Source organism: Myxocyprinus asiaticus, chromosome 34, assembly GCF_019703515.2.
Source record: "Myxocyprinus asiaticus isolate MX2 ecotype Aquarium Trade chromosome 34, UBuf_Myxa_2, whole genome shotgun sequence".
NCBI classification, from domain to species: Eukaryota; Metazoa; Chordata; class Actinopteri; order Cypriniformes; family Catostomidae; genus Myxocyprinus; species Myxocyprinus asiaticus.
This window is the reverse complement of record NC_059377.1, coordinates 37,823,278-37,849,031: the sequence shown is the minus strand read 5'-3', so window position 1 is coordinate 37,849,031 and position 25,754 is coordinate 37,823,278. Positions and strand designations below refer to the sequence as shown.

The following is a 25,754-nucleotide window of genomic DNA, read 5'->3' as shown; positions in this document are numbered from 1 at the left end:
ACCATTAACTGCAGGCATTGTTCAGAGAATTTTAAATACATCTTACAATATTTAAAAAGCAAGGATCTAACCGCATTACACACAAGCAAGCAGAGATCAGATCCAATTTTACAACTTCATTGCTATGATGACATAATGCTGTAAACCTTAAAATGACAGTAAAAATAATGATTTAAACAACTTTACAGCTCAAATAATGCACAGGTTTTAACAGAAGATATAATGTAAGTGTTTTTATAAAATTATTTTTATAAAATTTCTTCCTTTTAAGGTGTACTCAGTAACTTTTGTCTTTGTGTAATCTTGGACTTACGTTTGACACCTAGCGTCTTGGATGCAGCATCATTTAAAATCAATAGTTTTCAGTTTCTGATGCCATTGTAGAAATGTAGTATTCACAGTCAGCCATGATTACTTTAATCAATGAGTGAAAGTGTCAAATAACGGGACGGTTACTGAGATTAAGCGAGTAGTATTCAGCTGGTCATGTGATTCTAACATGGCAGCCCCCATGTGCGGACCCTCTCCATGTAGAATAAAACAGCTTTTATAAGTTTACTGATATGACTGGAGTCTTTATTTTAATGTGAGAGCTTATGATTTCCTACATATATTGCAAAATTACAATTCATATCTTTAAGAGTTAAACTTTTTTAATGAGGAAAAAATGACTGAGTGCACCTTTAAATCCTTTAAAAATGGGCCCTATTCACTTCCATTATAAATGCCTCACTGTAACCTGGATTTTTGCCATTTTTTAAGATTATAGGATCTTCTTTTTGTGGTAAACAACATTATACCACAAATGCTGACTATTGGGCTTAACTTGTTTTGAACCCAGAATATTCCTTTCATCTAAAACAATGTATTTCTAGTTCCAAAATTGATCAAACCTATTGCAAGTCCTTTACTTTTGGTTTTGATACAGTCTTACATAAGCAGCATAATGTATCTTTCACATTATCTCTCCTGCGTCATCGGTTTGTAACCATACTGTCATTATGGGCAACAATTTAAAGGCAATATTTAAAATGAGCAATTTATATATGTTTGATTAAATAAAATCAACTGAAACTTTTGAGGATAACAGATAAACATTGTATCTTTATTTTCCTCTCTCTGTCTCTTTAAGAGCTGGATGCAGTATACCCTCCATATGGTTACCCTGATATACCCATGGACGGTCTCCCACTGGACCCAGAGCTACATGAGCAATACATGCCAGAAATGACCTATGACCCTCGGCAGGTGTACCCAAATCCTCTTTAACAACTCTGCCAGCAGGTCAGCTTGTCTGCATCTCATCCAAAATGGCTACTTTATTTAATACATGTGTGATATGCAAAATACGGTTCTTTTGTCAACATTGTACAGTTTCTATCTGGTCATGGTGACAATTCAAAAGATGTTGTTGAAAATCATTTTGAAATGTATCAGTTCATCAATGTGAAACCTAGATTTTTTACAAATATGTATAAGAAATATTTGACATGACTACAGAAAGAAACATCTGAAGCGCAGAAATGAAAAACAATACATCTGAACATGTTTAACAATTGTATCCAAAATAACCCAATAGTACATAAAGTGTTATTTTATTTTTTAACTTTTGTTACCTGTTTTGTCCCATGTCTCAAGGATCAGCGAGCCTCATTTTGTTTGTTAATCTAATTTCTTGATAAAATAAACAAGTTGTATTTCTGTCTATTTTCAGGTCGAATGATGTAGATGGTGGTGGAAACTACAAAACGGTTTCTTCCCTGCAACAGGCTTGGACCAGGGCCTGAAATGTGCAGTGCTCGACAGAAAGAACAAAACACAACACTTGCTTTAGTTCAACACCGGTCTGTTTGTGACGTGAACTCGAAGCACTGCCTAACTCATCTCGTTATCTTGTGCTACTAACAGAGTGACAAAGCCTAAAGTGTGGTGATGCGATAAGCATGTGGTCATGACATGTACGTTTTGAACTTTATATTATTTATCCAAAAATGTCCAAAAAACACCATCCTAGAAATGTAGCGTAGTTAGCTAGCTGCTCGGCCACAACAGGTTTTTCTTTATTTTTACATTCTATGTATTCGTGGCTAAGAGGCTTTGCTACCGAGTAGAAATAAACAAAAGCAGCAAAACATACTAAACTAAAAACTACAGTGACAGAAAGAAAAAAAAATTTTTTTTTTGTGTATTCTCATAAACTCACTATTATACTATACAACATAGGTTGCATACAAACATATATAGTTGTAGACAACTGACATCTGTTCTAAAGTTTTTTAAGTTTGTTTTAAATCAGCTGAAATCTCCCCTAACAGCTCAAATAATTTTATGGTGAAATATGGAATTGTAGGCATTGGTTCTTCTCTGGACAACCTTTTCATGGAAAAACTTTTTGTTTTGTGTTATGAGACAAACTGATATTCGGTATGTAAGGGAAGGTTTGTGACAATTATGAGTTTAGATGAAGATCAAATGACATTTTAGGAGCCATTGATGTATGATGAACTGTTCAATAATTCACAAACTTGTTCTTAAAATTACTTAACTGTTATTTTGGCCAATATATATATATATATATATATATATATATATATATATATATATATATATCCTACATATCTGTATAGGAAATAACTGAAAATAATTACACATTATCACTTAAATATGTCTAATATATATATATATATATATATATATATATATATATATATATATATATATATATATATATATATATATTTCGGTTATTTGGTTATTACATGAATATTGGCCAAATATATTGTTAAAAATTATAATATTTTCATTTCAGATTCAATTATTTTTTTTTGCGAAAAGAAAGTGACTGTATGTGGGGAATGATATGAAAGACATGAAAGTAGCACAGTTATTTAGGAAATTGTTTGTCCGGGATGTACAACGGTCAATTTTTGTTTAGTTGTCATTATACAGTTTAATTATTTTACTACAAAAAAATGTAAACACACAATGCTGCAATTGACCAGTTAGAAGTATTCCAGAGAGCTGTGTAATAAATAAAAGCTAAGTATTTTCTTTCTCATTCAAATTTTAATTTAGGTGTATTTTTAATAACACCGCTGTCATACAAAATTGTTAATACTGTCATGTAATTGTGGGTTTGTTAGTTTACAATTGACAGTTACATGAAAAAGACATGAAAAATTAATGTTAAACTGAATGGACAATATAATATATGTTCAGTTTTGTAGAGTATTTTAGAGATACCTTATATACCATGAATCTATAATGTCCTTTTTTTATTTTATTAATATTATTATTTTGTTTTAATGCACGTGGAAAGTTTCGAATTGGGAAAAAGGGCATTAGCCAAAATGAGATTCTTTGTTTTCTTTTTCTTTTGTACAGTAATCATTTAGCTTTGTTATTTTGAATATGCTCTGTGAAATAGTGGTACATTGCTATTCATTAAGCCTGAATTAAAGCACTGTTTCAGTAATTACAGAACAGTAATTACAACAGAATGATTAGCAATGTGCTATTAACATAATTGTGATCACATTTTCCACCTCACAATTTAAAGTTACCTTCATATAAAAGTTTCAAAAACGCTTTCAATACAAAGTTACCACATTATTATTTGGCTGTGTACACCAGAATATTCACTTTCATATGCTGTTTATATACCATCCCTTAAACTTAAAATATTTTTTTACACTGAAACTATATTATTTTACACCATTGTATATAGACACACACAAACACGCTAATATTCTTTTTTGAATGACATGCTGAAATATGTAATTGGAAGACTGATGTTGACTGCCATATGTAAGGGGTCTTGCATATGGATTTCCAAGGCATTACAGTCAGTGTAAAAGGAGATGTATGGTTGCTGAATGGTAAAATTACTTAGTTATTGAGTATCATTTAAGAATTGTAATAGTAGTTGAGACCGGGGGGAATTGTAACTTTTTTTTTACATTTAGCTTCATAACTCAGTAAATGAATAAATAAATAATAAACCAGCCATCTTTTGGTATGAGAAACCTATAGGTGCCAAAATAAAAGTACTATAAACATATCTACCAGCTGCAGTTTTAGCAACTTTCATGTTAACTTTTAATCAACATACTTGTTAGTTTAAATTCAAACATTAGACTGCAGAAGAATGAAAATATTGGACATCTAAAATGTAAAAACTGAAAGAATAGAATAACTGAAAGAATGAATAAAAATGAAAGGATCACACTTTTTATTTTATAATAAAATGTAGTGCATTGCCACTAGCCCCTGTTATAATTTGCCCTGGTTTCTTCTATTCTGCAACAACTCTCACCTGGAAAACATGATTCAGGCTTTTCTGTGTTCTAGCACGTTCAGTGATATGCTGCTTATGAGTGACATACAGTAGATGCTTTCATGTCATTTAGAGATTTATGAGGCTTCAACTTACTCAACAGTAACTAAATTGCTGTCGTTACTGCCATTATAACCAATTTCAACATTCCCACTTGCAAGAAAAAAAAAGTTTTTGCACAGGATGTCAAAAGAAAGTCACACTGAATTTGCATTTATACTGAACATTTTTTAGTTTGACAGTCTTTTCAAATAAAAAAATAAACTGAATTATATTGACAGTGCCAACTTCTCGAGTTTTATTCAAGGTGAAGCTATAATCGTAGGTTTGTTAGTACTCTATGAAATGTTATTTTTGTGTCAAAAAGACAAAAGAAAAAAAATAATGAATACATAATACTGTATATTGAGTAACTCCTTTTTGAGTGATCATTTGTTACATCTGTTACATTCTTACATTTGGCTAGACCCCGAAAATGGATGTTATTGAGATTGAGACAGTGATGAGACTGCAGTTGTTAAACTGAACATGAATGCAAAATTAATGCATCCAAACCATATTCACAGATTTTACGTGGGGTGAAGTCAGAGAAACTGGGCCACTTTGTGACAAATCATCTAGAGCAGCATGAGTCACATAAAAATGCTATTCCACATACTTTCCTAAAGTGCTCTTTTTGTGTTCTGTACACTGAAAACGTGGTAAAACGTCCTTACAATACGTTTCGTTGGTGTAACCTAATGCAGTCAGGTTGATCCAGTCATGTTAAATAATGTTTGTGACTGAAATAAAGTAGTTAATTTAAATATTACCAAGCATATTTTTAAGTTATCTAACATTATTTCAGTAAAAGTCAATCCTATATATATATATACCCACACTGTATGCACAATTATTAGGCAAGTGAGTATTCTGATCTTATCAATATTTCCATGCACATTTTCCAACTCCAAACCATATAAACTTGAATGCTTATTGGATTCAATCAATTTCAGGTGATATGTAGTTGTGTAATGAGGGAGGGTGTGGCAAAAGTGACTTAACACCTTATATCAAGGTGTGCATAATTATTAGGCAGCTTCATTACCTCAGGTAAAATGGGCCAAAAAAGAGATTTAACTGACACTGAAAAGTCAAAAATTGTAAAATGCCTTTCAGACAGATGCAACACTCTTGAAATAACTCAACTATTGAGGCGTGACCATAAGACAATCAAACGTTTTGTTGCGAATTGTCAACTGGGGCGCAAAAAACGCATGGAGACAAGGCACAAATTAATTATATTATGAAACTGATATTAATTCTTGAGAAGAACTAAACATGAAGCTACCAGGAACCCATTATCCTTCAGTGCCACCATATTCCAGAACTGCAACCTACCTGGAGTGTCCAGAAGTACAAGGTGTCAAGTGCTCAGAGACATGGCCACGGTCAAGAAGGCTGAAACACGACCACCACTGAGTAAGATTCACAAGTTGAAGCTTCAAGATTGGGCAAAGAAGTACCTGAAGACAGATTTGTCAAAGGTTTTATGGACAGATGAAATGAGAGTGACACTTGATGGACCAGATGGATGGGCCCGTGGTTGGATCACTAATGGACACAGGGCACCACTTCGAGTCAGGTGCCAGCAAGATGGAGGAGGGGTACTGGTATGGGCTGCTATCATTAAGGATGAGGTAGTTGGACCTTTTCGAGTTGAAGATGGACTGAAACTCAACTCCCAAACCTACTGCCAGTTTCTGGAAAGTACCTTCTTCAAGCAGTGGTACCTAAGAAGTCCTCGGCATTCAAGAAGGCCATGATCTTTATGCAGGACAATGCTCCATCACATGCATCCAAGTACTCCACTGCTTGGCTAGCCAGCAAGGGCCTCAGAGATGCCCAAATAATGACTTGGCCCCCTTCCTCACCTGACATAAATCCTGTTGAGAACTTGTGGGCCCTCCTCAAACATGATATTTACCTTGAGGGAAGACAATACACATCTTTGAACAGCATTTGTGAGGCTGTGGTTGCTGCTTCAGCGAAGGTTGATCGTGAACAGATCAAGAAACTGACAGACTCCATGGATGGAAGGCTCATGGCAGGTATTGAAAAGAAGAGTGGCTATATTGGTCATTGAATATTTTTGAAATATTTTAATTGTCATTTTGTGTTAATTTGTTGCACTTACTCTAAAAATTGAGAATAAACAATGGAGTTGGGAGAAATTATTTTTGTAATTTAGTTGCCTAATAATTGTGCCCACTTATATATTCCCCTTAGAAAGACAAAACAAAATTTTCCTTTGTTAAACATTCAGGTTTGAGGTTCAATAACATTTTGGATTGACTGAGAGCATTGTGTTTGTTCAACAATAAAATTAATCCTGAAGAATACAATTTGCCTAATAATTGTGCACGCAGTGTATGTACAGTTGCAATCAAAATTATTCAACCCCCCTGACCAGCAATACATTCTGGTGATGTGAATTAAAACACCAACTAAAACTTCAGTAAACAAAGTAAGTTTTTAATACACATGAGTGATTTTTGAGAACAAAGAGTTCAGTTCACCCAAATTTTAAAATAAAAAAAATAACATTCCACAAATGTCATGTCAAAAATATTCAACCCCCAAAGTCAATCATTTGTGGAGCATCTTTTATCCTTAATAACAGCAAATAAATGTTTCAGGTAAGTGTTCTCAGGCTTCGGACACCTCTCTAATAGAATTCTTACACATTTCTCATGAGCAAAAGCTTCCAGCTCATTTACATTCTTTGGTTTCTGTGCTGCCACTGCTTCTTTGAAACCCCAGCAAAGGTTTGCATGGGATTTTAATGATGGATTGAAAGGGCCATTTAAGGACATTCTACGACCTATCCCTGAACCAGATTTTGGACAGCTTGGATGTATCCTTGGTGTTATTGTCTTGCTGGAAAGTCCAGTGATCACCGAGCTTCAATTTACACACTGAAGGTATCACATTTTTCATGCCAAAATGGCCTGATACCTGAAAGAATCCATGGTGTCAGTTACATAGTCAGGATAGCGGTTTCCTGCAGCCATAAAACACCCCTATAACAGGACTGGCCCACCTCCATGCTTGACTGTGGGGATGGTGTCGTTCTTGTCATCTTACTCCAAACGTACTGCTGACCCGTGGGTCTGAAACTCATTTTCAGTTTTGTGTCATAAGTCTATAAAACCTTCTTCCAGGACTCCACAGGTCTTTCCTAATTACTTCTTGAATATTCAAGTCAACATTTCCCTTGGTGAAGTTTTGCTTTCTTCCATACCCCAAGAAGGTTGCTGTTGTACCATATTTAAAAAAATGTATGAATGGTGCTGCCAACTTTGTCTATTGGATATTGAAGTGCCATGGAAATGTACTTTTAGCCATGACCTTTCTTGTGTAATGAAATAATCTCCTCTATTAGCTTTTGAGACAGCTTATTTTTAGTTGCAGTTTTTGCATAGAAATACATTTAAACGCTAATATTAAATAAACTTATGAGTGCCAATGCAGATTGATGACTTAATTTTGTTTTAAAATAATTACTTGTGTAGCCTTACATATTTAAGAAAAGGCAACATGCAATAGGGGTTGAATAATTATGACATTTTTAAAAACTCCTTCTATTTACAAATATTAGGTTATATATTCACACTATGACTTTGAGTCACTCAACTGATATAAAATTCTGGGTCATCAGAAAAGCTTACCTTTGTAAATCCTTACTGTCTTGGGGGTTGAATAATTTCAATTGCAACTGTGTGTGTGTGTGTGTGTGTGTGTGTGTGTGTGTGTGTGTGTGTGTGTGTGTGTGTGTGTGTGTGTGTGTGTGTATATATATATACACACACACACTACCGGTAACTTTTTGAAACACTTGCCTGAAATGTTTCTCATGATCTTAAAAATCTTTTGATCTGAAGGCGTATGCTTAAATGTTTGAAATGATTTTTGTAGACAAAAATATAATTGTGCCACCATATTAATTTCATTATAAAACTAAAATTGTATTTTAAAAAGTTTTTTTGGACCAAATAATAAAGAAAAACAGCCAATAAGTGCCCAACATAGATGGCAACTCCTTCAATACTGTTTAAAAAGCATCCCAGGGTGATACCTCAAGAAGTTGGTTGAGAAAATGTCAAGAGTACATTTCTGCAAATTCTAGGCAAAGGGTGACTACTTTGAAGATGCTAAAATATAACACAGTTTTGTTTAGTCACAACATAATTCCCATAGTTCCATTTATGTTATTCCTTAGTTTTGATGACTTTACTATTATTCTAAAATGTGAAGAAAAAAAAAAAATTATAATAAAGAATGAGTGTGTTTCAAAACTTTTGACCGGTAGTGTGTGTATGTGTGTATATGTGTATATATATATATATATATATATATTTTTTTTTTTTAGGTCATAGAGGTATTTAAATATCAGATGCTCCCCTCCAGAACTGACTGTTGTACAATTTTATGCATCGACATAAGCTATATAATTTATTTAATCTTATAGCACCCTCACGTATCAGTATTTGGCATTTACAGTTTGGATGCATGATGCTCTGCGTCAGTAACATAAACAAACAAACAAACTAATAATGTATTTATTTAGTTAGTTTCTATGGCCACACGAAGTGTTTTGTGTCTGTATGTGCCATTTAACAGGGTCCCTTATCCATGAAGAACTCGCACCATTTCATGAATTTACGGCGCTAGGGGGCGCAATAACTTGAGAAAAAGCGTCAACACTATTTTATGACCTCATATTAATGATTTGGGTTTAAAAAATAAATAAATAAATAAAATAAAAAAATAATAATTTTGTCCGCAGGACCATTTAATTACCAAAGTAATTAAAAATAGTGAAAATTATACCTATTTGTAAATGTTAACCTATAATAGATAATAGATATCAATTGCAATAAATAAATAAATAAAATTAATAGAAATATTAACCTATGTTTCAACCACCCAAATTACGTTTTAAACTAACAATAGTCTGTTTAGTCAAGCATGCACTAAACACTATAATTAAAACACGTGGAGTAGGCTATTAGGAATATTAGACTGTGCGAATTGTAACACTGTTTTTGTATAACACTAATAAGATTATTATTATTATTATTATTTTATGACTAATACGTAGTGACGTAATTTCCGGGCCGAAGATAGAGGAGCAAATCAAGGCGATCGACGCTCGGGATCATGTATGAGAGGAGACCGGTTTGCGAAAACATCAGATGTTACGGAAAAAAGTAGGCTCACACATTGCATCATTATGATGAAATAAACATTTGATGTTCCCAAACAGTCGACAAGTTAGCCAGAAAACGTCTTGAGGTGACGGATGCACCTGCCAAGCGTGAGGCCTTGCTAAGCTAAAGCTAAATGTGAGCTAATTCACAATCAGATAAAAGGTCCAAATAAAAATAGCATACATATTTAAGTGTCCATCAACGAACGACCGACCTCTGATGATTAGTTGTGCTATGTGGTGTATTCAGATAAAATGTGATACTTTATCATGCTGCCACATTAGATAAGTTTCCACCGAATAGCTAGTCACTGCAGATGTTATCGACCACTGTCATCAAAAAAGAAATGAAACAGAATGACTGAGAAGTTTCTTGAACTGTCAGAATGACTATGTAACTATGGCAAATTAAGGGGGGGGGGGGGGGGGGGGGGGGATAGGGAATTTTTTTGGAAAGGAACAGAGGGCCGTTAAGGAAATAATGGTAAGAATAGGATGTAGGGAATTTATTATTTGCCTAACTGGCTGACTTTATCTGAGCTGCATTGTAGACATTTTATTTGCCTGTTAAATAGGAGGTTAATCATTCATTCCATCCATTTAATTATACACATCTTATGGATTGCATATCTGAACCATGCATTTGTTTGAGAATTTATATGAACCAGTTTCCAGCAGTTGTGAATCATAAAGCACAATTCTGAATCCTAGACAGACTTGATAGGTGAATATGAAAGTTACTTTCTGTCACGTGCAAACTGTTGGAAAACAAAACAGTAAACAGTAAAAAGTTCATTCTATGATTGTAATCTTTAAAATATGCATTGTTATGAAAAAAGCTTTAAAAAATGTAACCAGTTTGGCAACAATATTTCCCAGCCTTTTGAAAATGTTTGATGTATCTTGATGTTTTTGTGTGCTTTTCAAAGGGTATGAAAGGGTTTTTTTATTGTTTTGTTCAGTCAGAAGAACCACAGTTTGTACCAGATAGCCAGGTACATTAAAAATGTTTAATGCAAAAACTAAAATACAGTAAAAACGAGTTTTTTTTGGATTTTGCCAATACCGATAACTAAGGTGGTGGGAAAGGCAGGTAACAGATTAATCGGCCGATAGATTTAAAATCGATTTATTGAATGTCAAAAAACAAAACAAAAAAATCATTCTTTAGTCAAAGAGTCCAAAATGAATAAAATCCAAGGTGCAGTTTTTTGTTCATCCAAAATCCACAAAAGCAGAAAAATGAAAATTTTGTCCATAATGCGGGACTTTTAAGTATAAACAAGCCTGAAACAAACCAGGGACTCTTAAAATGACGAAATTATTTAAAAAACTATCGGCAACAATTGACATAGACATTTGCCAATAACCGATAGTTCCTAAAAGCAACTATCGGTAAAACCGATATATCGGTCTACCTCTAGTAAATAGCAATATTTACATGCACATAATTGTTTTTGTTTTTTTCTAGAAAAAATTTTAAAAGAAAAAATACCACGGGGTATTGGAATTTTATTGAAATAGACAGTTTGAAAGAAATGACTAAAAGAAATCAATCACTTCCCAGATCAATAACCAGAAATATCTCTGTATTAACGCTGTCATGTTTGGAAGTCAAGAGGAGGGTGTAAAATTAATTATGCTGCTTAAATTTATATGCTATGTCTTATGGCTTTTTAATATTTATTTATACCTATTATGTAGATTTAATTAGGGATATGCATGAGTAATCGATTAATCGAGTAGGCTGCTCGTTTAGCTTTAAATATTCGACTAGTGAAAACACTACTCGAATATTGTAATTTGACTTCCTTTGTGCCTTTGCCTGCTGTGGGCGACAATGAAACGGCTTCTATAGCTAAAATCTTGCTGTTACAACTCAACGCATTGGTTGACGCTGTGGATGCATAACGTTGTTAAAGGAATAGTTCACTTAAAAAGTACATTTAAATTATTTGAAGTGAATATATTTCTTCAGAAGACTTGGAATGTGTCTTTCTATGTGTAAGTGCAAATTATTTAGCACTACAAATTATTTTTATTTTTTATCTACTGTATGTTGTCGATTACTCGTTTTTTTTGCGTGTTAGAGTACTCGACCAAAAAATATACTAAATGCCCATTCCTAGATTTAATATAGCCCAAACAAATAATTATGAATATATTGCAAATATATGAGCTCTATTAGCGCTATATATATCAGCTCTATTTGGCATAAATATTGGTTGCACATTGTGTTGCATTAGCTAGGCTGTTGTGAACCGGAACTTGGAGTAGGGATGCCGCGGTGTGAGTTTTTGACGGTTAGATTACCGTTTGAGAAAAAAAATGTGGTTAACCGGTTGTACGATTATTTGCACATTTTCTTATTATGCAACAGCACTGATGCAAAAAATGCATATCATATCATGACTGAACATCTTGGTGGACGTATTTCTGGGGATATGTGGATGCTAAGGGCAGCCATATAATAAGAAAACTGATAAATGCACAAAAAATAAATAGGTGGTATATAATTAGAGACGCTCCAATCTAGGGCACGACATCACTTATGTGCATCCCAAACTCAGTGGTGTGCTTCAATGTAACCACAGCGCTTCAGAAGTGTACATGTAAGATTATTGTGGGTGCGCAACATGTAGTTCACGGCATTCAACAGTCTTTTCTTCTGCAACAGTTTAAGAATGCAATCCGTTGTCTGTCAGACAACCCAACATAAAGAATCGGCAACAGACTCTATAAACGGTCCATAACATCTCACAAATAAACCTGTGGACTATGCATAATAATGGGAACATTGCTTACAGCAGGCAATTTAAAGTCTGTTAAAGACTAAAATTGACATTTATTGTTGAATGCGGTGAATATACACAAGCAATCCTTTAAATAATGATTATGATTTAAGACGCAACTTTTCAAAGTTTATTCGCTGATAGTAACTACATGCAATGCAGCACGCTTAAACATTACAAAGTTGCATCTTTTCATTAAAAATCACCACAAGCAAAAAATTATTAAATGTACTAGTTTGTTGTTGGACGACTAGTGGAGCATCCTGTCCCGTTTGTAGAATGTGTGTCTTTCTAGGACTTCTGTCTGCTTGTTTTACATCCTTCGTATTCAGTCAGTCATTTAAATGCTCCCAGACAGCCGATTTAAGTCGCTTTTTTGATGTATATGAGTCTGGTAGATCGAATTCCTCTGTTATATTTTGGAATTCATGTATTTAAGCTTCAGTTTCACGTGAATAGAAAGTTCACTTTCAGTCTGCGACACCAGGCCATTAAAGCATCACGTGGCCACCGTATGTAACCATAGCAACAGCTCCAGTACCCACACAGGCACAAGAGTTTTCACATTTAGGCTTACAAAATCTTATGAAAAACTCTCTTATATTATATGTTTATACATTATATATAATATTTTTGCCACGTATATAAAGCATTTCACGGTTTTTAACCGTGGATTCTAAATTCTTACAGTTAATTTAACCGTGACTTTTTTTTATCACGGTTAATAGTAAAACCGTATAATCGCGGCATTCCTAACTTGGAGGTTGAATTTTAAAGGAGTCATGTCATGCATTTTTATTTTTACTTTATTATTTTCCTTGAGGTTTACTTATAATGTTAGTAAAGGTTTTTGCACATGTCCCTGGCCCTCTGTCTTAAACGTTCGGTCTTCTGTGCTGTCACCTTTAAGACTTCAATATACGTGCCGACTGTGTTATGATTAGCTAACATATTGGCAGTGCAAACACCCCCTGCCAACAGTCGTAGACATGCTTTTTCCAAGAATGAAAGAATGAAAATATGCAATCGATTTACAAAATCCCTTAAAAGCACTCAGTCCAGGAAATCATTGATAGCTTTATGTCCCAATTTATGTTGTTTCAACTGAAATAACAATCGAACAAGTAGACATACAAGATCTGGTGATATAATAATGCTATTTAAAGCTGAGAACAGTGAAAATAATCAAGACTTACACAAGATGTGAATGTGAAGGGATAATAAATTGATATCCAGCTATAATGGACAGTCACCCTAGGTGTTCGCCTGGTGTTACCAGGTGGGGAGTTACCCGGCCCACGCACCCACATATAAGTTTCTTTGCAAAGCCTGAATCATAATAGTTCTCAAGAATCCTTAGAGAAATGTGCCGAACAAAGATTAGTCCCACATTGGCGGCGTCGAAACAAATTAAAATACTCATTTCTAATGTTGGGATCCTTCAGAAGGCTATACAGAATCACGGCTTTCCAACAACCAGGAACACATCAGCGTCTGGGGCCTTTACTCGATACTTTAATCAATTTGTTGGTTAAAAGCAAACTAGAGTGCCAATAGCAGCACTTTCAAAGTTGGAGTACCTTAGCCACCCGCTGCGATTATTACATACAGTATGTTGTGGAGGCAGGGAGATTCAAATGAACACCCCATTCCTATGTCACTATGGGGCTGATTTCAGAAAGATTCATTTTTGGCTGGGTGGAAACAATTAATGCTTTTTTCGGACTGGAGAAGAAGTTTTAAGTTCTGAAACTTACAGTATGTTTTTATAGTACAGTGACCTCTTATATGTCAAAATATCTTTATGATTCCTCAGTTTCCCAAAATTGTACTCCTCATGAAATGAACCTTTAAGTTATACGTTTTGGTTTATGTTTCCGGTTTCATTAGGTAACTGTCTTGATGAAGTTTTAAGTGTGAAACGAACTTAACTGCGAAGACCGGACACAGGTCCAGCATGCCCATTCCTCCCCCTCCACCCCCTGGGGGACCCCCTCCTCCCCCCACCTTTAGCCTGGTGAGTATTCTAGTGAATCAGTGTCCATAGGATCTTTGTTACAACAGTGTAATGGCTATACTCACCGAGAGCGAATAAATACAACAGTGAAAATCCCTGCAAGTGTTTTACTTGTATATATATTGTTACATGGAGCACAAAACATATTTTCATCTGGCTCTGTAAAAACTTTGCATACCTGAATGAAAACTATACTCACTACATGTGCTTTAATGCAGAATACAACCCATTGTTTAAATGTAAAAGTTGTGACTCTTGGAATGGAAGGATGAAGAAAAATGTTGTGATTGTGTGATATAGAAATACAGACCCAATTAAAGGAAACTCAGCTTTTAATAACATTTGTTGTTATTAAATTACCTTACTTGTTAAAGAATGCCAGTGTTCATAGTGTGGCTGTGGATTTTGTTTCCTTAGGCAAATAATACTGCTCCCAAGCTGACCCGAGATGAAACAAAGGGCAGAGGGGCATTGCTTTCTGATATCTGCAAAGGGGCCAAGTTGAAGAAAGTGGGCGTTGTCAGTGATAGGAGTGCACCTATGATTGAGAGTATGTGTCCATAAAACAGACCTGACAATATTGATAGTCTTTCACCCTTTAAAGCACTTAGTTTGTGTGTGCTTTAATAAGCAAACATCCTAACATGCAAAGTATATTTATGGACATGTCATTCAGAGCAGTAAATCAATTAATGTTTTTGTGGTACCTCAGAGCCAAAAGGAAGTGGTGGAGGCGTGTCGAGTAGTGCTGGAGGTTCTGCGCCAGTGCAACCAGTGGGCGGGCTGTTTCAGGGTGGCGTCCCAAAATTGCGACCTGTAGGAGGTGTGTTGATTGTTTTTAGAAAGTGTGTTTTTGGTCTATTTAGTGCTGCATGGTTCTGTGTAATTCGTTCTCTAAAGAATGCTTTGAAAAAGCTCAGGACTTAAATAGAGCTTTGAAACACTAGTGTGCAGAAAATACACACTTCAGTTTTAATTATTGTTCAAACTCCAGTTGAACTGTATGCTGTATGTTGCAGATGGTTCCGTCGGCAGGTCTGCACTTCATCCACCTGGCACTCGTTCTGCTGCTCCTCGCCCACCTGGCGCCCGCGATGATCCTGACAGTCCCTTTCAGCAGAATTCACCTCCAGAGTCCAGCCGTTCCCAAAGACCGTCCCTGCCTGATCTCTCCCGGTCCCCCAGTGGAGGCAACAGCCCCTCTACAGGCATGAAGCACAGCTCTTCTGCCCCCCCTCCTCCACCCCCCATGTCTCGACGTGGAAACGCTCCACCTGCTCCACCACAGAAGGCTGCAGCGGCCTCGTACAACCGAGAAAAGCCCCTTCCACCAACTCCAGGGCAGAGAGGACCTTCGCCAGCACCTGTGCGTGAAAATGCACCTCCTCCGCCAGTGAAACCACCTCCGTCTCCTGCGAGCAGCCGCTCCTCTTTGTCCTCCTCTTCCTCCCTGGCCCCACCTCCACCCTCTTACCATCAGCAGTTGGGGGTTTCAAATGGCCCCTCCAGTCCTGTAAACGAGGCGGCCCCTGAGCTACCCCAGAGACACAACTCGCTCAGCAAGAAGCCTTCAGCAGGTGGACACACCCCAACACGTGGGCATGCCCCCCCTCCACCACCATCACCCACCCCACAAGCTGGCAGACCCCCCGCTCCAGCACGAGAGCCTCCGGGACGAGGAGCAGGTGAGGTCTATTGTCTGTATGTACTGGTGATCCCAAAAATATAAAAGAGATTTGCTTATGTGTTATCATGTTCTTTATTTGAACAATCTTAATACCGATCTGTAAAATCCAAAGATCGATCTTTTAATGTGTTTTTTTTTTCAGTGGATATCAGCTCATTTACATGGACACCAGAAAGCCGTTTATTGTGAGAAAGCTCCTTAAGACTTGAAATCGGCGTATGTGTTTTATATGCACTGTGTTATCGGCTTTCTCTTTACTCCCATGTACATGTGGCTTGGTCAGTAAGCAGCTTTATGCACAGCAATGTAATTTCCCTACAACGCTTGTGTAAATAACAAACTTGGCATCCGAGGAAGACTTCGCTATTTTATTCTCTTTTGCTTCGCTTTATTGCCAGATATTCCAGAGCCGTTGCTGTTTGTTTCCTTAAAGCTGATGTAACTTTTTCAGTGTTAAAATACTTTCTTCTATCCCAGCTTAATATGCAGAGGCATCTGTAAGTAAGCCATTCATAGGTAAATTTTCTCGAAAACTGTAAACACTGTCTCTGTGGCGCTATAAAAATTCCTGTTTGTTTTGAACGACCTGCTTAGACACGCCCCAACAACGTTACTCAACCAGTGGCATGAGTTGGGGGCGGGACTATCTGTCTGTTTGAACAACTAAAGACGAGTGGCGTATTCAGAAAGCTGTTTTGAAAACATTGTTTGTTTTTGCAGGTCTGTTCGGTGGTGCTAGTGTCGCAGAAATTACATACTTTTAACTTACTATTGCGACCTGCAACGGAATTGCGCTGCAATAGTGAGGTTTCCCTCTCATGTAAAACTCTGGGATTCCCTCAATGTACTTGAGTGCATATACACAGATGTGAGGGACAGTAGTTGATATTTTACATTGGTGTGTATTAATGGGTTTAGTTTCTGTTCTTTTTGATGTCTTGATGATATGATGTATAGCTCCATCCTGTGACGTCAGTTATGTTCTGGTCTGTTCACGTACATGCGCACTCTTCAAAAACTTGTAAGAATGCCACTAATGCGTTTACATGGCCACAAAACCCCGTTCACACTGCTGGCGGCATTGTCGCTTGGTGTTGCTAGACTCTGCGATCTATGTCGCTAGTGGGTGTTCCTACTGCTGCCGTCACTCTAACATTATTGATGGACTGCACAACTGGCCATAGTAGCTTTTGAAATGCTGATTACAGATGATACTGCTGATAAAACTAAGATATTCTAATTTGACAAGGAATCAGTTCTCTTGTCACTAAAAATTAACATTCTCCAGGGGAGAGCATTTTATATAGTCTGCAGCAGTGCTTAATGCACCATATCATTAAACAAGTTGAACATTATATCAATATATGAATCAAACTCACTCAGAATATCGACGTGGTTAAATTATATAGAACAGTGGAATCGCTCACAAAAACTTTTTTTGTGTGTTTTATTTTTTGGATTTTTCCCCTTTTTCTCCCAATTTGGAAATGCCCAATTCCCAATGTGCTTTTAAGTCCTCGTGGTTGCGTAGTGATTCGCCTCAGTCCGGGTGGCGGAGGACGAATCTCAGTTGCCTCCGCGTCTGAGACCATCAACCCGCGCATCTTATTACGTGGCTTGTTGAGTGCGTTGCCACGGAGACATAGCGCGTGTGGAGGCTTCACGCCATCCACCGCGGCAACCACGCTCAACTCACCACGCGCACCACCGAGAGCGAACCACATTATAGCGACCACGAGGAGTTTACCCCATGTGACTCTACCCTCCCTAGCAACCGGGCCAATTTGGTTGCTTAGGAGACCTGGCTGGAGTCACTCAGCACACCCTGGGATTCAAACTAGCGAGCTAGCGAACTCCAGGGGTGGTAGCCGGTGTATTTTACCACTGAGCTACCCAGGCCCCCTGCTCATAAAAACTTTTAACTTCTCCTCCGTCTTGCCTACATTTGTCTCCAGTATCTTCACTCACAGATGATGGGTGACGTGAGCTCCACTGTCTTCACTCTCATTGGTAGTTGCTCGCGAATGTCGCTCATCATTTGCAAAAAGTTGACATTTTCTCAGTTTGTTTTGTCTCTCGCCACAGCGATATCTGTCGCCAACGGTCGTGGCAGCTCGTGTCGCCGGAAGTCGCTGTGCTCTCATTGAAAATTAATAAGATAGTATCGTGCGATGCCACTGGTGGTGTGAACGGGGCTTAAGGTGCGTTCTCCAGGAGAAACCTGGGTGTGTTAAATCACTTTCTCTTAATCCTTTAACGTGAGAAAAACAGCTTTTTTGTTTGCATGACATTTCAGAACACCACTTCCTGCAAAAACCCTGGAATACATTTTTTTTTTAAGTGCATGTAAACGGGGTCAGTGACAAGTTTCAGACATCAAGTTCTTGTCGTTTTGCCTGGCTAACATATACTTAACTCAACAAGCATCCAACAAGCTGCAGGTGATGCACACACTGATTGGAGAATTACAGCCTGAGATTTGTTCATTGTGTGGATTCATTCATTTAAGTCTCACCTACATGTTATAATGATTTTTTTCCCCCACAAATGTCCAATGTTATGAATGCAGAACTTGCAGTAATGATTAAAGTTGTGCGCAATACCCACAATCCCACTCTTAATTTTAGGCTCTGGCTTAATTGTTATTTTATATAGATTGTTTAAAGACAAGTGTCTTCATTAAGTTCTCTTAGTTTGTAATAATAGAAAATGGGCAAATTGTTATTTCAGTTGCATTATATGTACATTTTCATTTTGGTATTTGCTCTATAGAAAAGTTTTCGTTGTTTTGCCCCTCCAATTTCCCTTATATATATAGAGCGTTACACACTTTGCCTAACGTGTAGTGCTTTAGATACTTTGCATAGGTGGTTTTTTGCTGGCAGGTGTTGTCAAAATGCCTGTACTAGAATCACAAACAAATTCCAGATATAAGCCTTTAATTAGAAATTTACTTCCATTGAATCAATATTATCTACGAAACACACAATTTTTTTAATTGATCTATAAAAAAACCTAAATCTCATTCTAAAGGAAATGTCAGCTCATTTTTAGAAGTGTAATATTTTTGCATTACATTTGCATTTTTTAAATGTGATTCATTTGTACATCAGCTCCTCCAGTTCCCGGACAGCCATCTCGTAATGGCCGGGATGCTCCGCCGCCACCACCACCTTACAGAGGTAGCACCTCAGATGTTCCCAGCCGAGGCAAGCCCCCTCCTCCCCCCTCCCGCACACCAGCCGGACCTCCACCCCCTCCCCCGCCCATTCGCAATGGACACACTTCCATTTCCCGTTCCTTTGTAGGTGAGTCCTTCAAGCCCACTTTCACCTCCACCTGCAGTCTCACCTGCCTTTGTGTACTCATTTCAAGATCCTCCCTTCATGCAGAGGTAGCGTTTCTCAAATGTTTTCTCCGAACTGAAAAAGATCATTCCTTTCGAAAAGACGCAAACTTCTCTGTATGCGCCGTATGTAGTTTTTGAGAATCAAAGAGAATAATTTACAGAGGTTTCTTATCTAACTATAGTGTCATATTATGATATGAAAAAATTACAGCTCTTGTTAATCAACCATAAAGGTTAGGATTCATTTTTGGGAATAGGGTTTAATAATGTAATGAACATCAAATGATTCAAACTAATGGCTTTAAGGCATCCTAGTGGAATGATAAGGCATATTGATAGGAATATAATATGTTTAATCAAATTAGAAGTCAGTCAAGCAAATGTACTTAACCTGATCTAAACAGAATCAATTTGTGAGCTAAAATCATTCAAATCATTCATCAAAATCATTCATGTATTTATCACTATTCTGAGCTTGATCGGTCCCTGAGAAATCCTTATCTTTCCATAGATGATTTCGAATCCAAGTATTCTTTTCATCCTCTGGACGACTTTCCTCCTCCAGAAGAGTATAGACACTTCACTAAGATATACCCAAGCAAAGCCAACAGAGGTAAGTCCTAGAAAATGTGGCTCTACATGGTTCCATAATCATAGGAAACCTGTAAATATGTAATTTTTTAAATATGTAGTTTCCCAGGTCTGGAAGAGTCATGGAAATTTAGTGAATATATATTTCAGTAATGCTCTGCTCTAAATTGTTTCATCGGCTAGATGTCACTTTGAATCTCGTATAGAGTCAAACTTGCCATTGTGAATCATAGTGATGTCCAATTTGTGAATGAATAATTTTTTTCAAGTCAGTTCTTTTTCAGTGAATCAGGCAAACTGGTTCACAAATAATCTAAAGAATTCATTAGCGAATCAGTCTTAATAATGTTATTTTATTTTATTTTTTATTCTTATCCAGCAGTTAAAAATGACTTGGAAAAACCATGAAAAAGTAATAGAAATTAATTTGTCTATATGGATCTCTGGATTTTGCAGTTTGTTTCAAAATCAAATAAACTTTAATTGTTTAATTGAGATTTTAATTTTCAGCAAATAAATGTAACCATCCCACTGCTGTCACTCCTAATGGTCCTACAGGGTAATTGACCCTTTGCTAAGCCCCACCTTAAAAGCGTTTCTGACCAATCCTGTCTTAGCAACTGTTGTCGGGGTCGCCTTTACTCTGACACGCGTTTGCTATTTTCCAATGAGAGTCTACAGGAGTAATGTGTGTTCGAGTATTTTTAAGATGGATTTTATCAAAATGTTTAAAACACGATGTTGCCGGGTCAATTGTAATAGTGACACGAGGTACCCAGATAGGATACACGCAGTGTTTTTCTTTCTTGAAAAAACCTTTTTAATGTCAAGAAGAGCATATTATTGAATAAACTGTCAGCCCTCATTCGATGAGCATGAAAAACATCAGCGAGGACATCTACATTTCCTCTTATGTAAATTAAGGTTGCTTTCACACTTTTTTGCTAGGTCCAAACCCAAGTTCATTTCCTCCACCTTCCGCTGCTCGCGCTGGTCTCTGTTCTCATCATATTATTTGGGTCCGCTTGCTGCCGTTTGTACTCATCAAAGTGAATACAAGAGGCAGCTGTTTACCACTGTAACTAGGTAACAGCTCGAGAAGACGTCACTGTGTTAAGGGAAGTATTAAAGTTTGTCTCTTTGGATTTACCATGAAAACTTGCCATGCACAGAACAACACTTGTGTTTGTCTGCCGCGGATGCATTGAATGTGCAATGATGTGATGAATTTTAGCGTTAGTATGCCGCGAGCCCGCGAATGCATTGCAAGAGATGTGAAGAATGTAAGCTGTTCTCTGAAGGGGATTTATTTGGACACAAGCAGGTATGAGAAATGCATTATACCATAATAATTGCAATCGTGAGCCTGCAAAGACGAGAATTATAGGTCATCACAAGCAGTTCACTTCCGCAATTTGGTACAATTGCGTTCATATCAGCAGCGAACCGTACCAGAGTTCACATGAATCATACCCCAGACCACCTTTTCAAGCGGACCCAGGTGTGGTTCCCGGGGGCGCACCTGATTTCGGAAAACAACATTCACATTATCCAAACGAACCGAACTTTGACGTCATTCGACCCCAGGTGCGCACCAGAAGTGCTAGGGTGAAAGCACCCTAAAGGTAATAACTGAATGTTAATTGATTTATGTATTGATTCATGTAATGGGAAAAGCTATAGTAAATAAACAGTTCACAGCATCAAAATGAGTGTGTTGTGAGACGTTATAAGCAGTTCTGTTCACTTACACTAATGTTACCAGGTGTGTAATCGCTATCAAATGACGCTTTTATCTTTTCAAGTGACTGTGATATTTGTTTTTTATTCTGATTCAATCAAATTACTGTGTACTTTAACGATTTCATTTACAGAAAACATTAGATAAATATGCCTTACAATGTCACTCTTAATTCCAGCCCACTTAAGAAAATTATCCATTCAGTTTATGAAAATAGTTTGCAGAAAAATGCGCTGTTCATGACAGTCTCTAATACAGAGCTTAGCGAAGGGTCAGTTGACTTTCTTTTTGTTATGGTAACCCATTTATGTTCTGGTAGCCATGCTTGTACTGTCAATAAGGAAGAATACAATGGCTTGTTGTGACAAGTTGAATCTGAGCTTGGAACTGTCTCTGTTTGTTTGGCAGTAATGAGAGGAGCTCCTCCTCTACCACCTGTGGGGAGGTAAACACTGTGACCAGTAGCTCATGCTGCATCGGCGACGAGGGTTCTTCAAGCAGACCCACACGTTCATAAACAGACAATCTCACATGCACACCTTAACTCACAAAGCCTGCACCTTATTAACAGCCATTCCCTATTTGGATAACATTACTTTACATGTCAAACTCAACTCTCCCATTACCACTTTTTATCTTTGTGGACCGAGAAGTGCGAGATTTCCAGGAAAGTGTTGCATTCCACCACCAATAATCGCCAATTGTTTTTTTTCTTGATATTTTAAGTACCTTTTTCCTAGGTAGCACTGCACATTTAATTTGATGTGCATTGAGAGCTAGCAGAGCGTAATGTTGTCAAAACCTGTATGTAGGTAGCAGAAAGCATGTCCCTGTAAAATGTCTTAACTACCACGTTAGGCAAAATATTTAAGGCATAGCTCACCCAAAAATGGAAATTCTGTTGCCGTAGACTTTATTTCTATGATGACAGCCGCAGTCACAGATCACTTTTATTGCATAAATGTTGAGGCCAACATTCTTGGTTTCCATGGAAGATAGTCAAAACGGGTTTGGAACATTATGGTGGTGAGTAAATAACATAATTAAAATTTTAGTTTAAATGTTTGGGGTTTTTTCTCTTAAAACACTACTTCATGTTATGCACTGGGAATGTTGTTTGACACTCAGAGAGTGTGAACTGAACTGTAAAAACTAACTGCTTTAGATTTCATTTTGTTTTCTTAGACGAACCCCTTTTTCAGGGAACAGCCATTACCTTTACATTCTCTCAGGGTGGTTGTTGGACTTCATCACCCTCTCCAAATGCAGAGAACATTAAGCTTTGCAAACAAGCATTATGACAGGTCAAAAAGTGCCAAGAGAATGCTCTACCATTACCCAAACAACATTCCTTCCATCATAATGGACTATTGTTTGTTAAAAAGTTAGCCCATGAGTTGAGCAGGTTTGGGGAAGTTCAGTAATACTCCTCGCATTTTGTTCCTTAATCTGATATGCAATGTGAATGCTGGCTTTTGTGATTGTTCCCTGTTAAGTTACAGGTTGGCAAAGCTTCATCTTTTTCCATAACATCGGCTTCACTTTTATGATCTGGTTTTAAGCAAAACTTCTACTTTACATTTGTGACCTGGTTGAGAGCAAACCGTGTCCATGTGCTGCCATATGGATTGGTTTTGTAGGGCAGGATGGCACATAAGACTGCCTTTGTATACTGAAGGAGATTCACTGGAATTTTAACAACTGTTACTGAAACTTATCTATAACTCAAGAACTTGATCTAGTATTAACACTAATATTTATTCAATTCTTATCACTTTGCAAAATCATTTGTCAAGTTCAATGCATGCTGCTTTTTGGGACAGGCTTCCATGGAAAATGTTGGGCATATTTGCGTGTAAAGCTACACACTGCTTCCTGTATTCCATTAATTCCATGTTTTTTTATAACGCGTCTGCTTTTGAATGACAGGACCATAACAAAGGCTTCTACAATGGGTTCTTAGTCAATGTAGTATTGCTGCAGAAATATGGTTACTGTACCTTAACCAATCATATCAAACCAGTTATGTACAATTAACATCCTTCTAAAGGGAAAGTCCACCTATAACATTATTCACTGTAGCACCATCTGAAAACGAGACTTTGAGGGATAGACTTACCGTCTCTTCAATGACATGTACAGTACATCTAAAGCTATCAAAAAGCTCCACATGTAATTTTTCTCAACTCATGTTGTCTGGAGTTTTTATCTACTAACATTTATTGGAAGGATATTTTTTTAATGTTTCATCAATGGAACGATCCAAAAACACTTTAAACAACTGTACAACCCATTGAAGAGACTGTACGTCTATCCCTCATAGCCCTGTTGTCATTCCCATCAAAAATCTAGAAAAAATAAAATTTCTATAAATGAAAATTCAGTCATTTACATACTCACCCTCACTTCGTTTCAAACTTGTTTTAATTCTTTATTGGAACACAAAAGGAGATGTTGCACAGGATGTAAGGGACTGACAGCCTCAGTCACCGTTCACTTTCCTTATATGGCACAAAGATGCCATGAAAGTGAATGGAGACTCAGTCCCTAACTTTCTACTTTTTGTGTTCTACAGAAGAAAGATTGTCATCTAGGGTAAGTAAATGATCACAGCATTTTCATTTTTGAGATTTTGACTTTAACTCACTCATTCCAGTCAGCTTAGCCAAAAAGAGACAGATTAAAAACAAAAGAAGCAAATCATTTCTCAAAGCATTAAAGATTGTTTCCCAGCTTCCCATATTTTGGGCTGGATTATATTGTTAAATCTTGCTGTTTATACATTCCATGTTCATTAATTTTCCATCTGATCTCAAGAGATAGATTACCAACATTTACATGCTTGTTTTGGAAGGAGGTCATGAGGTCTAATATAAATATAGCTGAGATGGAAAATGCTGCAACATTTCAGTTCTGCAGAAATCTAACCTTCTGAAAAAGACTATTTTCAAGACTATAGGTGAGATACAGTACTGCAGAAACATTTCCCTCATGTCGCCCCTTTTAACCTCTCTGTTCTTCTGCCTTATATTTACTGATTAACTTGTCAGTACGGGATTTGTAAGAAAAAAAATGGTGTATTTACAGTACATAGGAAGATATGGTAGTGATATTAGGTATTAATGTATTTTTAAGTTGTGAAAAGCTTGTAATAAAGTAGATCATTTCAGGTAAACGTTAATCATTTAGGCTTCAACTGAAGTCACTGACTAATCATCACTTGATGGTGTGTATGTCCTCTTACCTGAATATGGTTGAGGAAATGTTTCTTAGATTGTACACTTGTCCTTAAACCAGCAGGAGCCAGTGTACATGTCTTTAAAGGAACATAACTTGCATTGAGAGTGTGTGTGTGTGAGAGAGAGAGAGATGCTTCTTTTCATTGTCACCATTGCTTGCTTACCAGAAGTCTGTCCACACATGTTGGTATGTTGATCAACAAAATAAAGCTGAAAAAAAATTCTCAGTGGGTGCAGTTCTTTTGTTATAAGTTGGACACAAAAGGCCCCATTTTTCACCTGATGTTAACATTTGTCTCATTTGATGCAATCAGAAGTGGTCAGACAAGACAGACAACCATTTACTAACATGTATTTTGTATCTCCCGTTAACACTTGTGATTGGATTCCTAAGAAAGAAATGTTCTCTGGTTTTGTGACTACAAATATTACTACGATAGAGTGTAAAGCACAAAGTTGGAACAGTTATTTGGATTCCATTTATAGCTGTACTTGGCGCTGTCTACTTGTGATTGCATCACCTGAGACGGATGTTATAGATTTTATTCGTTTTGAATATTGTCTGTCTTCCCACTTTTGAAAATCTCTCAGACTGGTAGATAAATAATTATTTAGAGAAATGAATGACCAATGATATGAATGATCTCGTTGAGCTTTTTCCAATACATGAATAAAGAAATGTACCAATAAGCAGCAAAACAAGAATCTCAGGAGGATTAGGGGACATTTCAGCCCAAAAGCTCATACTGAA

At 36.9% G+C, this 25,754-nt stretch overlaps 2 protein-coding genes across 3 annotated transcripts in view; both read left to right on the top strand.

Moving 5' to 3' along the window:
- The window catches only part of LOC127425036 (junction plakoglobin-like), a 120,907-nt gene extending 118,306 nt beyond the window's left edge, over window positions 1-2,601 (top strand). The window contains exons 15-16 of the mRNA XM_051670639.1: window positions 1,133-1,284; window positions 1,715-2,601. Of these exons, the coding sequence (XP_051526599.1) occupies window positions 1,133-1,269 (137 nt within the window). The 3' untranslated portion in view covers window positions 1,270-1,284; window positions 1,715-2,601. The remainder of the gene's footprint in view (window positions 1-1,132; window positions 1,285-1,714) is intronic.
- A 6,889-nt stretch (window positions 2,602-9,490) lies between these two features.
- On the top strand, window positions 9,491-25,227 carry LOC127425048 (WAS/WASL-interacting protein family member 2-like). 2 transcript variants are annotated; one of them, XM_051670669.1, is made up of 8 exons: window positions 9,491-9,588; window positions 14,270-14,396; window positions 14,814-14,946; window positions 15,109-15,219; window positions 15,416-16,081; window positions 19,197-19,391; window positions 19,944-20,045; window positions 22,173-25,227. In XM_051670669.1, exons 2-8 carry the CDS (start codon window positions 14,337-14,339, stop codon window positions 22,211-22,213), a joined length of 1,308 nt encoding a protein of 435 aa, XP_051526629.1. In that variant the 5' UTR covers window positions 9,491-9,588; window positions 14,270-14,336; the 3' UTR covers window positions 22,214-25,227. The 2 variants fall into 2 exon arrangements, with proteins under 2 accessions (XP_051526629.1, XP_051526628.1); XM_051670668.1 differs by lacking the exon at window positions 22,173-25,227 and adding an exon at window positions 20,972-22,163.
- The last annotated feature ends 527 nt before the right edge of the window (window positions 25,228-25,754 follow it).